Source organism: Poecile atricapillus, chromosome 4 (assembly GCF_030490865.1).
Source record: "Poecile atricapillus isolate bPoeAtr1 chromosome 4, bPoeAtr1.hap1, whole genome shotgun sequence".
Classification (NCBI taxonomy): Eukaryota; Metazoa; Chordata; class Aves; order Passeriformes; family Paridae; genus Poecile; species Poecile atricapillus.
This window is the reverse complement of record NC_081252.1, coordinates 39,931,739-39,947,137: the sequence shown is the minus strand read 5'-3', so window position 1 is coordinate 39,947,137 and position 15,399 is coordinate 39,931,739. Positions and strand designations below refer to the sequence as shown.

The 15,399-nt window shown below is 35.1% G+C and overlaps 1 protein-coding gene across 1 annotated transcript in view; it reads right to left on the bottom strand.

Annotated features, from left to right (window-relative positions):
- Window positions 1-15,399, bottom strand: part of GALNTL6 (polypeptide N-acetylgalactosaminyltransferase like 6) — a 423,774-nt gene that overhangs the window by 224,912 nt on the left and 183,463 nt on the right. The window contains exon 4 of the mRNA XM_058838265.1: window positions 3,581-3,747. Coding sequence (XP_058694248.1) covers window positions 3,581-3,747 — 167 coding nt within the window. The remainder of the gene's footprint in view (window positions 1-3,580; window positions 3,748-15,399) is intronic.

The window sequence follows — 15,399 nt, the reverse complement described above, 5'->3', positions numbered from 1 at the left end:
GTAGGTGACAATGAATCTGATGGGTCTTCAAGTTTGAAATACAGAGCTTATATGAATCAGATACTGGATTTGCAACCCCAAATCCATCACAAAATCATAAACACTTTCCATTCTTTAGTATGTAAAACTATGTACATCATTAAAATGATATACATATCCACAGCTTTCTAAGGCAAACTAAGTAGAAGCCTATTACTTTCCTCCCTTTTATAGTGCTTGTTAAGTAGCAATGATTTTTTTTACATTTATTAGAGCACCTCCAAACTTTCAATTCAGGCCTCTTTCATCTCACAGTACACCAACATTCTGCCATTTGTGTTCACAGTATAAATCAAAGCTACTATTTTTGCTGAAATGGAGTTCCACTAAATCAGACATTTTTCTCCTACCTGTTGCTTCACCATTTTTAAATACAAATACTCTCTATAAATTACATGAATAAAGAAATCTTTTAGCTGTGTATTTATTCTTAAATCTACATTTCCTTCTGTCACAGAGAACTTCTAATATGCATGTAGTCTTTTATATTAAATCTGTCCATAACCAAATATTGCACTTTCATGTTTCATAACATTTGCTTATCTGCCTTATAATACCAAGCCTTTAGTCTGCATTATATATTGATATTTAAAGATATGCAGCTGTCCTTTTACTTTTATAACATCTAAATGTCATAATTGATGAGGAATATTATGCATGAACTATCTAAAGATTTGGGTTTTGATCATAAAAGCCAAAGGAGCGCATATGAATGTACATACAAACCTGCAGACAAATCAGAAAACTCTCGGTATCTAGCTGTTCACTAAAACATTTTCATCATTTGTTATCAAAAGCTTTTTCAGTGCATTTAAGTATTATATCTGCATTAGTTAGAAGGAAAAAAACTGAAGCCTTTTTTTTTTAAAAAATCTTTTACACAACTTTCAAATTTCTTTTTTTCTCATTTACTGCTTCTAATAGGAACTGACTTTTCATAGCTTCCTAAATGTTTTTGAAAAGGAACAGCAGGATTAATAGAAAACTTTTCTCTTAATTGCTTGTCATTTGATCACTACTTTTAAAATACCATTGTTATTGAAATACTTCATTTTCACTTTTGGCTATCTGCACATGATGTTTAGATGGCTAAAAAAACCTCCACCCCTTTAATATAAAGTTATGGAACTAGAATAGTATACACATTACTTTAATAAAATATAACTGATTTCATAAAATAATGACCATTGTCACCTATATGGCATATGCAGCTTCATGAAGAAATTATACAATAAGGAAAACAGATATGATTTTATCACGAATCACTCTAATGCCTCAACACAGCAGTAAACTTGACTTGCAATGATTCTATGAGTTTTGACAACACCTGAACACACAAACTTAATTTATTATCTAATCTGGCTTCAATATCTTTTATGCTGCTTTATGCTCAGTCTCAGAAAGGCAAATAAAGGATAAAAAAATGTGCCACTTCTTAAAAACAGGTTATCTTATGAACTGGGAGGGGACATAGATATCAGCCAGCATTTTCCTAGTATAAAATAATCCAACTCTATTATCTGTGACCACCTCATAAAGGAGAATAAAGATCACAAGAAAACACAATATAGTCTCAGTTAAGTAAAGTTTAGAGGATCACAAATACAAGAATTAAACCAGTGTACCAAAATGATTCATTTGACCTCAAATTCAGATTGGATTCAGAGTAGAGAGTGCAGCAGATTTTTCTTGTGTTCTCTCTTCTTAAAACATCCAAAATGTTTTATATGTTCATGTTCAAAAGTGGCAACCATTCACAAGAACATTTCTGAACTTTATTTTAATAACACAAATAAACAGAAGTAAATCATTTTACTGGTACTGCGCTTCAAGGTCCAGCTTTATATAAATCTGCTTTGTACATTTCTTTCAGTTTTTCAAACTTATGTTAAACATTTCTATGCTATATGAACCATTTCCAGCTGAAAAATATTCCACTGAAAAGATAGCTTCATATAACTGGAAATGAAGACGACTACAGAGATTTTCATTGTGTTATAGCAATAATGATACTTTCAGCAATCAGCAGAAACTAAGAGCATGCAAGAAAGAACAAGAGCCTATTTACTGACATTAATTTTTTTTCTAATAACCTGGAAGTAGATACGTTTTAAAAAACACTAACATATTTTAAGATGCATCAACAATAGTGATTATGATCTTCATTAAAAAAATGCTACAGTATTACCATATTGAGCAAGCATGGCCTGAATAGTTGCTATTAAGCCAAAAAGAAAAAAATACCCAAAAAGGGAAACAAAAGAAAAAAAGCTTTTTTATTTCTAAAAAAATACCACATAAAACCAACTTAAAGACTTCCCCATGAGTTGTTTACTGCTAGAAAATTGTTAGCCTGCAGAAACAGCCTGGTCATGCTGTTTTACAGGTCTGATTTCAAAAACTTTCATCTGTGGTCTAGATTTCATAAACATAGAATAGTCAGAACTGTACTCACTTTACAATTTCACTTAAATTGCATTACAGCTTGAGAGGCAGTTCATCAAAGGACATATTGCAAGGAAACCAGCAGATATGAGAGGGCAAGATAGATGTGTGCAGCATTTATCTTTCTAAACCCTGAAATATCAGTTTAAAAAAAAAAAACTTACAAAAATTATTCTGCTACTGCAGCACTCTACTAATATTTCTCTCACTCATCCAGGGGCTTCTTAAAACTAGGTCAGAAATCTACTCCTTTAAGTTCCTAGCTGAGACAAAGATTTTAAGTAAAACATTAGCAAAGGGTACAATTCTCTCTTTTGCTATTGGTCTGCTCAGAATAAAGCTCACATACACACCAGCAACTGATGTTACAGTAGAAACAGAAAACCCACCAAGAAAAACACTAAAGCCAACGGTCTTCATGCTTAAACTTCCAGAGGATGAACTGAAATTTGAAAAAAAACCCAAAACCTACATATTTCCTAGTTCCATATTCATATAATGGAGGAATTTTACCTAAAGAATTGTTTAAATTCACCTCAGGATCTTGAGACATTCATTTTTTTGTGCTGCATTCAAGAAATGATGATAGCATAAGATATTAAGTGATTGAAGTTTCTTCATTTTACTATATATAAGTGATGTAAATTTTGATCAACTAATCCAACACATTTTTTTCACATTCCATTCAACAGAGCCTAATTTCTCTGTATGGCTATTTTGTACTAGTATGCAAATCTGCCTAGCTCAATAAAATTCCAGGATCGAAAGCTAATGAGTTGCATCCAAAATGGTCAAATCTGATATATATTCAGAGTAATACAAAAGTGTAGGGAAAAGATGAGGAAATACTAAAATTTGCAGTATTTCAATAATAACATTCAAAAGACAACATTAATAAAGACTAATGAACAGTTGACGGTCTCTCTTCCCTTTGACATGAATTTCAGGCTTCATGCCAAGTAAAACAAAAGCATCTTATAAATGTTTATTCCTGCTAACAATCCAACAGTACTTCAAGACCATATTTGTATGCCTTTAGTTTCTCTCAGGACCACACTGCATTACAAATTTCAAGTTCCAACAAAACCAGCCTTACCTCTGTCACTGAAGTCATCCACCAGAATGATCTCTGCGATCAGGCTGTCTGGAGTGCGGTTTATGATGCTGTGGATCGTGCGCAAGAGCGAAGTCCAGCCTTCATTATGAAACGGGATGATTATGCTAGTGTTTGGTAGTGTTTCCAAATACACCTTGTGCTTACAGCTGCAGAGGAAAGAAAATACTTGTATAAGCATATTGAAAGTCTGAGTTGGCTTTTCCTGTCATCCATTTGGGCCATTCAACCAACATGGTTTCCAGCATAAAATTCAACAGTGCAATCAAGCAGTACTTTCATGTGAAAACTGCTGGATCGTTTAAAACACATTGCTTACAACAGTGAATAAATTGGAGCAATGACAAAATTTAAGTGGAATGAGTGAAAAATAACTGGCTGGAATTCTTTTCCTTCACTGAAAACTTTTTCCTGCAATATGACAGATGACATATCTCCTATGACATCATCTCCAAAAATCAAATCCTCTTATCAAAAAGAATGCTGAAGCATAATATGAGGCTAATCTGAAATGATCGTTTGGTCTACAAAGAGATAAACTCCGGAAAACAATTCAGTATTATCTTGGGTGATATGTGCTTAAAATACGAAAAACAACAACATCTACACGTACAACTCCAAGTTTAGATCTACAGATGCAAAATGATTGCTCCTATTATGTATTGAGATAAAACAACACACAATTCTGGAAATTCAGACTTATAAACAAGGAAATGTAAACAAGCTTTCATCTTTGAAAGAAAGCACTGTACATTCAACATCTTAATTGCATAGCAGCTATGCAATATCAGCACTAAAGCTGTTTTCAACATTGAATTGTTTACACATTTCAGAAAAGAACCATAATACTCAAAAATAAGTAATGGCCATGCAAATCAGTGTCTCCTAATATCCAAAAGTATTTTATGACAAATGCCTAGATTACTGCAACTGATAGGATTGCATATTTCATGTTTTGTGGAAAAAAAGAAAAAAGGGACACATTCTTCTGTTGTTTACAAAGCCTGGCATTTTCACCTCTGGGGACAGAGTAACTGAACAATTTCTCATTCCTCAAAAGAAAGTCACACCCTGATAAAGGTATCCCTAGAGCAGAAACTGTCAGCTTTGCAGTAAACAAACAAAATTAAAAGTTTAGCCCTGTAAATTCTAGGTTTAAAAAAAAATGAATAGATATCTTTGCTCTTTGTCAGAAAGCATAACTATGAATATCAAAAGCTGCTATAGGATATAATTTTGATTTACAGATATTTGCAGCTTAGTTTGCATTTCCTCTTTATAAATGTCACTTAGAAATCAATATTTACCAATATACCATACAGCTACCACACTGATGAAATGCTCCGAAGAAATAATAAAAACTCATAGGTACTACAGTTGTATTTGCAAAATATTAACTGTTACATAGCTATAGATAAACTAACCAGTTTTTAGATACTTTAAAAAAAGAATTAAATTTGTAGTTCAGACTTATCTTCCTAAAATATAGTGAGAATTAATTTAATGACAAGCCATTTTCAGAAATAATCACTGTGGAAACGTTCTAGTAAGCAGCTTGCTGGTAAAACATATATGAAGACAGGAAAAAGGACAAATGCTTTGCAATAATGTGGAGTTCTGGAGAAAACAGTGCTCATTAACTAGAGACAGAAAAGTCTATATTTAGTCTATATTTAAATGTTTTGTGAGAGAAAGAAAATCTACTGCAGCAAAAGAATTTAGTAGAAATTCTTATCTGTAGGAAGAAGTACAACAAATGAAGCCCATTATTAATACATAGTTGTTTCAGTTGGCAAATTAAGAAAGTCATCTACCAAAAGCAGCACCTATTGTTGGCAGCTATTTGTCAATGGTGATGTTTCTTGGACTAGAAGAAATGCAACTAACAGACATACTCTCTTGGACATGGAACTCTCACACTATTTTTGAAAGCAGAAGCTTTTTCTTCAGCATTTTTGAATCCTGGTAAATATTATTTCAAAACTAGTAAGTCTCCACCCAAGCCAAAAAAACAAGCAAAAGAACCTTACATATGTCAGACTAACAACTTCAAAAGGGTAAGAGGAAAAAAAATACCCAAAACACCCAAACACATTAAAATGCTATTTCTGTTTTAAAAAGTCACCTCTCCAGTATAACAAGATATCTTTTGAAAGCAGTTGTACTGAAATCTGCATGGTTAATATTGTAACCTTATGCATGAAAGGATGGGGTAGGTCGTTGGATTTGGATATTCTCATTGACAGTTTCAGAGTAATTGCATATGCTAAAGTGTTAAGAAGAAGCAACACTGATGGATTTAGTTTACCACTATTCCATTATTCCTCCTGAACAGATGGATCTAAAACAGAGCCACACTTAGAAGAAGACAGCATCTTGCACTTAACATTTCTCCATCATTCAAATGAGACTTTAATCCTCATTTACATTTATTTTTGATTGCCACTGCAAAGGTATCTGGATATATGCGAACTGACTTGTAGTAAGAACCACAAACCACCAAAATGTCCTTTTTCTGCTTTTATCAAAAAACTCTGGCCATATTTCAAATTCATAGAAATGAAACCTTAAATTTCATCATTTTCTGCTAGGTTTCATAGGAGTGCTTTATTTGCATTTCTTCAGCAAGTGGAATTCTATTCATTTTTAGCACCTTGTTCTCTTGACATGAGACTCTAACTGCAACAGAAGACCGCTGTTTTAAAAATTGTAACATGAAATCCATTTTATTTGAAGTTCTATTAAGCAGTGTCCATAGCAGAGGGCAGCTAGCTCTGCACTGTGATGGGCTGCAGGACAGACCTGATGAATAGCAGTAATGCTCAGGAAAGGCCCATGAAGTGCAGCAAAGATGCAGTTAGACCTCCCACAGCTGAGACACTGACATACCATGAGAATAAAGCTATATATTTTCATGAGAATAAACATATATAATGCATGCACCATTTATTCCAAGTCCACGAGTGTGCTTCTTTATATCCTGAGTTTTAGAAGAGATGCCAAATACCCTGGCTGCAAAACAACCCTTGAAAGCTACAGACATCACTTCTTGTTTTAAAAGGGAAATTCTTGAGTCTCCAAAGAAATGAGAAATTGCAATTCAAGATTCTTTAATACCTCCTGAAGAACACAATCTTACCAAAAGTTACTAAAATAAAAAACAAAGCAAGGTTTGCTGGAGAAAGGAAAATTGTTATGTATAGAAGATTACTAATTAGGTAAAACTGTCTAAATTATGGCATACATGTTAAATGAAACTGACTACCTACAGAAATACTTAAAATACTACTGAGCAAAATAATATTTTTCCCAGAGCCTAAAAATTTTGGTGGAAAATCCAGTCAAGCTTGTATCAATTTAGCAAATTATAGTACTTGCACACATGAACTCCAATTGTCATCCTCCACATAAAGACACTGCCAATTACTTGCACACTAAGTGAATGTAGGCTTTATATGCACAGTAAGTATTATTTAGGTAGATTGAATGGCAGAATAAAGTGCCCAAAGAGCACACTGACTTTCATTGAGGCTTGAAATAGTAGAAAATCCATAGAGGCCTGGAAATAAATCCTAAAATCAATACCCAAAAAAGGTTAGTAGATTTAAGATGGACAGATAGGCAGCTCAGCCAGTTTCAGTGAAGTAAGGGTTTGCTCCAAGATGTAACTCAGCATAGAAAAGATTACAATGTAGCTGATGTCAATCAACATTACTTTAAGCTTTCCTCTTAATTATGAAATCATAGCTCCACTGATAAAGGCAAATATATTACTGTAGAGCTTTAGTGTCACATCATATCCTGATTAAGAAGTTAAAAAAAGAAAAAAAATCAGTGGGAAATTGAAAAATGGATACAAATATGAGGTCTTTCAAAATAATTTTAATAGGAATATATTATTTGCTATTTTTAGCTTGTTTCTATCAGGACTAGTTTTTGCCTTAGTGGCACTTTAAACTGGATTAATTTTTAAAATAGCATATGAAAACTCTGCACAAAGAAGGCTGATTTGAATGGCAAATGAAGAAGAAGACAGGTTATTTGACTCTTCTAACTCATTCCATATATATTATAAAATGCATCATTTGAATGAGATATATATTAATATAAACATACACAAAGTTTCAGAAGAAAAACTTGCCATGATATTTTATAATTTTGGGATTGAAGTCAGAAAACTAAATTAGGCTACCTGAAATTAGTATATCAAACTGATTTTTCACTTTGGCTTTGATCACTATAATTTCCATGAAAGTGTTTTCTGTAATCAGCCATGGCTATGTATGTATGCTCATCATTCCCATACTGGTAAGAGGATAAATGTCCTAAGAGCACATTATTTGACTAGTCTTCCACTGTTTTCATTATATTTCTCCTCACTTTTATCCTTACCTCCATACCTGTGTTCCTTCAGATAACCAAATAGCTCAGTCCAGCACTATGTTTAATGTTTAGTGTTTGAGGAACCACTCACTCACTTTGCTCAGAAACCTCACACTGCATCTTCCTCAGCTTACCTTGTGCAGCTACAGGACTCCTGCATTAGTGCCTCAAGGCACTCAAGGCAATGCAGCCTCCTCATTAGTGGCTGGTAATTTAATTCTGATCGTTTACAGAACTGGATGCTTAAGTGCTCAAGGTTTGATGCTGTCTTCCACAAATTATTTCAAGAAATCCTGATCAGTCAGCTTAGCTCACATCTATGCTGGTATCTCTAGGCATGGGCCATGCTACACCATCGGCACCCAGTGCAGTGTAGCAGTAAACATCTGCACATCCTGCAGCTCATCCTAACTGAATAGACTCAGGCCACCAGTCTTCTCCAGAGGGTGAATTTGGGATTGTTCCTAGCTCTACAGACTGCCAGACTAGGCTGGTGAGTATAAACAGCTTGCCCATTTCACAGCCAGGACTGGAATCCAGCAACGTATGGGCATGTTATCTCTCTTGTCCTTTCACCACACAGTCTCATCATATGCAAGTAACTTGCCAACTCTTAAGAGCTTTAAAAGACAGTGGTCTTCAGTGTTTAGGACTATGCTTCCTGATCATCTTCATTTTATTAAATCCCTTAGCACTACTTTCCTTATTGGAGACTGGGAATCCATCTTATGGCTGAGTTCACCTTCACTATTGCCGAGTGACACCTTTGGCCACACAGGAAAAGGGAAAAAACTAGCTCATCATTATTCCATACAGCAAGTATTAAACCAAAATAATTTGCTTCTGCAGTATAATTTTACTTCATGCTGGTCTTGTTATACAGGCAGATTGGGAAGAGGACGTCTATTGTGTTCTCTAGGTGAACACTTTTTTAATTTAAAGAAATTATATAGTTTAAACTTTTACACAATGCACTCATCCTAGACATGTTAGCAATGCAGAACTCTTCAGAAAGAGTTCAGTCAATTACCTTTTGGTTTTACTTTTCAAAACAAACAAATGGCTACCACCAAAAGATACTATTTTAACCCCTATGGAAAGCAAGGTCATTTATTTCTAGAAGTCAGTATCCAAATGCCTGAATCAACAAGCTGGGAGGGGATAAGGGGACGAAGAAGCAAAAGTATATATACATGGGAATCATGGCAGGAATACTGTTCAAGGGAGTAAAGAATCTGACAACTGAAACTAGAAAAGGGCTCCTACTCAGCAAAAACTTCTTCTGCATAATCTTAACAATACTACAGACTGGCCTTAGTAATGTACAACAGAAGCTTTCCTAAAGATACCTCTTTTATTGCATTTAAACATAATATATTTTAGTGCAGCACACTAGCACTTATTCATGGAACAGTGCTGAATAATAGGTTCAGTACGCAAGGATGAAAAATTGAAAATTTCATGGCATAATTAATAGATTTCTTCAAGCTTATTTACTGGTCTTAAGTCTCAGAATAACTTCTGTGTTACATCTGAAATCTCTTGGTAGATACTTAGCAAGAAAATAATCATGATAAGCAACAGCCATCCTGCTATTTTAGCTGCTCACAGCTGTATTTTCTTACTGAAATTCTGACTACTATTCATAACAATGGGAGTTTAAAACAGGACATACAAGGAGCATTATGCATTGCCACTGCACAAATACTCAGAATTATTAAATAACACTAACAATGTGGACTTTGCCAAAAAATATTTTATAAATGCCAAAGCTTGTGTAAAAAAGACCCAACCAACCAAAAACTGGCATGAAATGATAAATATGCAGACGAGTCAGACACAATGTCATTTTCAAGATGATAACGAATCAAAAGTTATGAACCTTGAATTATGCTTTCAAATATTGCTATCCTCCATAAGTTTAGTTTCTCTTTCCAAGATATTTCAGAATTTAATATCTGGTATTTCCTATCAAAGAATATCCTTACATCATTAAATTAGTCCCTCAGAGACTTCTGGATGAGATTTTTACAAACAGAGGCCTGGTATACCAGTCCACAAGCTGTTTCTGCATTGTGAAGTTGTACTTGCCGCTTTGAAAATCAATCTCTGTCCAAAGAATCTCTTTCCTCTCTCTCTTCTATTAGAAACATAACTAAGCACTAATAATATGTAAGATTCAATTTTGTAACTTATTACTCTTTTCAAAAACTGAACTCAGAAAGCTGCATAATAGTCTTTATTATGCACACCTGCCACAGAATCACCAGAAGATGGATACATATGAAACCCAAATTCTTCACAAAAAAATTTTTAAATACATGTAATTGACAAAGCAGAAATTTTCACCAGCTTTGCGTGTTGCTCCTACAGTTTGGTTTTGGAGTTGGGAACTTGGCTCCAGAAGTTCAAGGCTTATAGAAACAACACACAGTCACACCCTTAAATGTGCTTTAAAACACTCAATATTGACTTAAGTTTTCCTTTGAGATACAGAATTCTTCTGCAGGGTTGAAACAAGAATCTAAACCAAGTTTCTGAACAAAAGAATTTTAGAGTTGGCTTCAAACTTCCAGGGAGACTTTTAGAAGGTTAAGAAAATAGCAAGAGGTGCCTCTGTTCCTGAAATATTAACCTGCCTGAGGAAGAAAAAAAACTGTCCTAGGAACACCATGAAGCTGTCTGCAGCAGGCACCTCTAAAATACAACCTGAAAAACGACTATTCATAAAAAAAAGTAGTGAAAAGGAGTTATAATTACACTTCTCATTCACTACTAAGATTCCTAAGACTATTATGATTCCATTTTGTAGGTTAACCTACTCTACTGGGCACAAATAACAGCATTTTTTTTACTTCAATGAGTAAGAATAGGTCTGTTTGCTTCCCTGATAATTTCATATTTGGGGGGAAAAAGTGGCCTCATCACATGAGCTTAAGAGAAGATGCAGAACTTCCAAATCCTCCCTCCTTACAGCTGTACAGAAACATGCAGAAATATACTGCCTCTGTAGAAGACAAACTGAAAGAATACAGGCTTCTGAAATGATGAGAAAGGAGATCAGGGCTGGCACTGTTTCAGCCACTTGACACCAAAAGCTGATTCATAAAAGCAGCAATTTGCTTGACCCTGCAGACATATCAACAATGTTTTGTTCACATTAAGGGATACCACTAGCAATGCTGTGGTTAGTTACCAGGCTCTGTGCCTTCCAAACACATCAAAAACCTTGAAAATTGCCCTGATAGATAATAACATAGGACAAGTTAAGTGTCTTACAGGCATCCCTTTGCTGGATTGAGGAAACAAGGTAGCAACCTACTACTGCAGTTTCTGGATCACAAAAATAGCTCATCTCTAATTTTCTCCTCCTCTAGGAAGTGCCAGGGAAAGCTAAAGCAAAACAGAAAGAGATTTTCAGCCTTTTTCCCTCATTGGCTTTGCCAGTTCTTGCTCTCTTAACTGAGCTGCTTTTTCAGATCTGACCTTTTCTTTCCCTTTATTAAAAGAAACTACAGCACCCACTGGGTCCCCAGGTACTGATGAGACCTCTGTAAGCTACCAGAACAAAATATTTCTCAGTGAAATTTACATAGTAATTGTCTTAGCACGTCAAAGTATTCAAATTACAGCAACAAGCTTCAGTCACACCATGTTTCTGTTCCAATCTAGTCTTGTCAGCTGAGCCTGATTAAGTAGTGATAACTAGTAATTTCTCCTGCTATTTGACAAGGCTGTAAAATTAGCTTGGGTGTGAGTTGACAGCAAGGAAAGTAATCTTTATTTTCACAATGACTCACAGCTGTGAAGCAAGCAAGCATTACTGGGTATGGGCCTCAATAAATGTCACAACACTTTACCAGAACAAATAAACCTTCTCCAAAACATTAGTATTATTTTCATGAAAAAGAAGAAAAAGAAATTGTACAGTAGAAATTGTTTATGAAATTGCTACATAAATGCATTATCAACATGTCTTGGGAAGTAAGGAGGCAAAGTCCTGTTCTCTATGTAGACTTCCATCAGTATGGAATTCATCAGAAGTGATAGAGTTGAATTAGGTGCTTGTTACTTTATATCAAATTGCCTCATTTTGGCCTGTCATGTACAGTCTCTTCAGCAGCACTCTCTGTCTCTGAAGAAATCAAAGCCTCTGAGTTTGCCTTGCTTTGTCCTTCAAAACAAAAAGTTTCTCTAACCAAGGGAACAGTCTAAGAGTCAGATAAACTATATTGACACAAAGCACATTTATGTTTACAAAGTTTAGTTTTATGATACAGTGACGTATAAAATCATCATCGCTTATGGAAGATGTTATAATTTTCTTTAAAAATCCTTAATATGCTTAAAAAGATTTATCTACTCACCCATATGTATTAAATCTAGGAGGCTTGGGAAATAATACATGTAGTCATTTTATACTATCTCAAAATTCCTCATTAGCCAGTGCACGTAAGAAGGCATCCTGCTACTCTATTTATATTTTTGCTTAAACCTTACACTTTGTTACCTATGAATTTAAAAATAATATCAGACCAATTTATTTAATACATGCACAAGCAAACACCCTCAAAACACTTTTTTTAAAATAATTTGAAGATCAGAGAAATAACAATCTAGTTAAAATTTGTTCATTCAACCCTAGCATACTTATCTGATTGTCTCTCACAAGTAAGGCAGACCTCAATATGATCAATAAAAAGCCTCTATTTTGAGTCTAAGGTCATTTTCCTGGCTGAAGAAGAAATAGATTTAGAATACAGATTTTTGTCACTTCAAAGTGCATTTTAAAGCACACTATTTCAGGAAGAAACCAACCTGTGACATTCAAGTACCCTTTAACTTCTGTTACAGAAATCCTAGTTATCTTCTTACCACTTGGCCATATATTCCAAAGGTACCCCAAGGCACTCTCTAGAAACTCAGCCACTCCTCCCAGTTTTGTATCAGTCCTCAGGTACTTCTCTTAATTGGTGTGATCGTTCAAAGACCATTGAGAGGAGCCTCAAACAGACACCAGTTCCCTCAGCATTCCTGGGTACATCCCATCAGGCCCATGGACTTACTATGTCCAGTTTGCTTAAGCATAAAATACTTAATTTTCAAAGACAGTCTCTCTGATCTACCTACCTCTCTTCACCTCTCCTTTTACTGCAATATGTGGTCAAGCTTACACCTCTCAACACCATCACCTGTACAAAATAGGAGAGGTAACGGGCAAGATAGTACTAGGTTTGAGCAGTGTTTATAATACTGAAATCACAGTTGGTGAACAAGGGAGCAAAGGCTGTTGGACCACATGTACCAACAAGATCAAATTCTCATGCCTACTACCACATCCTGTGGCCAGCACAGCCTCCAGAAAATTTGAACTCAAGAAGCTCACTCACAATCAAATCAGGCAAAATAGAAGTTGTTTTTCTATTCCAGTACTGCTGCACATCTGCTGTACTTAGTACATGAGGTACAACAGCTAATTGTGTTGCCATCAAGAATGTGCTGCCTTACCCAGGTAAGGTATACTGAGGCTCTCATAAAACTTCTGTATTAACAACATATCACTTTCACCTATGAACCTCAAAGATATAAAACCCCAGAACATCCCACATTCCACACAAATCTTAGCAAAGCTGGATGCACTTTCCAATTTTACTATTGTATTATTTGACAGTTAGAAGTTCAAACTTCAACCACTGCCAAATGCTAATAGACTTGGCTATCCCAGATGTACAGAAATGGCTGGAGGGTAAATATTCTTCAGAATTCCAGTCCCCATGAAGTTTAGATTTCACAGTTATATTTACTGGAGCTTGCTATTTTCTCAGCAGCGTGGGAGGATTTACTGGAGTCTAAGTAACATGCAAGGCATCTAAACACACAAGAGCTACTTTTCTCCATGTGTATAAACAGATTATTTCTTTTATCAAATAATTTTCAGTAAACAGGCCCATCAGGCTTGGACTCTCCTCACTGGCCTATTTAACACTGCAGCCTATTTCTCAATAAAAGGAGGGAAGAGGAATCATCAATCTTCAGCCACATTTTTGCTGTTGCTGCCCTAAAAAATAAGGCACACAAGCACCCAGAAAGCACTTTGGGAATTATTCTATGTTATTTGTTCCTTTCAATACATATCCTGCAGAGAAAGTGACAGCAGGAATGACAGAGACAGAAAGCTATAGGTTTTCTTAAAATATTCCTGATCCTGTTTTGAGGAGCTGCACTTCAAATGTAATGCCCTGAAGCAATTGCAGAGAACAATCTGGTCAGGCTTGGAAATGGGGACACTGCCTATCCTGTTTTGGACCACATGACTTTTCACTTCCACTACATTATTCAGCAACAACACAAAACAGTTTGAAAAGCAAAGTAATAATCTCCAGCTTTTCCACTACCCACTAAAAGCACACCTTGAGTTTAAACAGGTCGCTCTCTATCCAGGTAAGTTAAAAGGCAGGATAACCTAAGTCTGTCTTTGAGATCATATACTGCAGGGGGAATTAATTGGAATTTATCTTGGAGCATTAAAGACAAACTTCTAAATTTTAGTTTTAGGAACAATATACATAGGCTAGATTGTGACAAATGCACAGTATTTATAAAAAGAAAGTAACTAAATACAATGCAATAGCCACTTTTTATATGAGATTCAGGTATGTATTATTGCCTACATATGTATCTAATTATATCCCTTTCCCATGAGTTTAGTAATACCAGAATTTTTGAAAAGTGTACCAAAACATAGAGATTAAGAGCAACTCCAACTCTGTTAACTCTGCAACTATTCTGAAAAAACACAAAAATGGAGTCAATCAAAAACCATACTGCCCAGAGAAATCCCATTACATATTCATTTTAGCCTCTTCTAAAAATACAATGGAAAGCAACCACAATGCATTCAAATATTTTGAGAGAGAACCATTCAGGCATTCTCTCAGCTTCTGCTACTGAAAAGGAGAGTTTCAGTTATGCAGAATCCATTGAATGAAATTTGGTTTTGTTATTAGAAAGAAATAAAACCTTATTAGTGTTCAGGACACAGAAGATGTAACCAGCCCTTAGCTAAACACTCTTATTTCTTTGATTATGAAAATGCATTTCTTCTGATGGTTGTGAAAAATTTAATGCCTAAGAAAAATACTTCTGGGAGTGACACTGAAGGGCCAGCACATCAACAGCAAGACCAGCAGAAAAGGATTGGAAACACTGACTCCAGCCCACACTAAAAAACAGACATTACAAGAATCAGGTTGGACATTTTTAATGCACAACAAGAATGCTACGAATTTCATTACCAAACAAATCTATTTATGCCCAGAGAAACCTTAGTAGGTTCAGATTTTTTGTGATAGATAAGGCAAGCCGGGGAGTATTTGCACATCTGATCCAAGACTACCCAAGACATAGAATCATAGAAC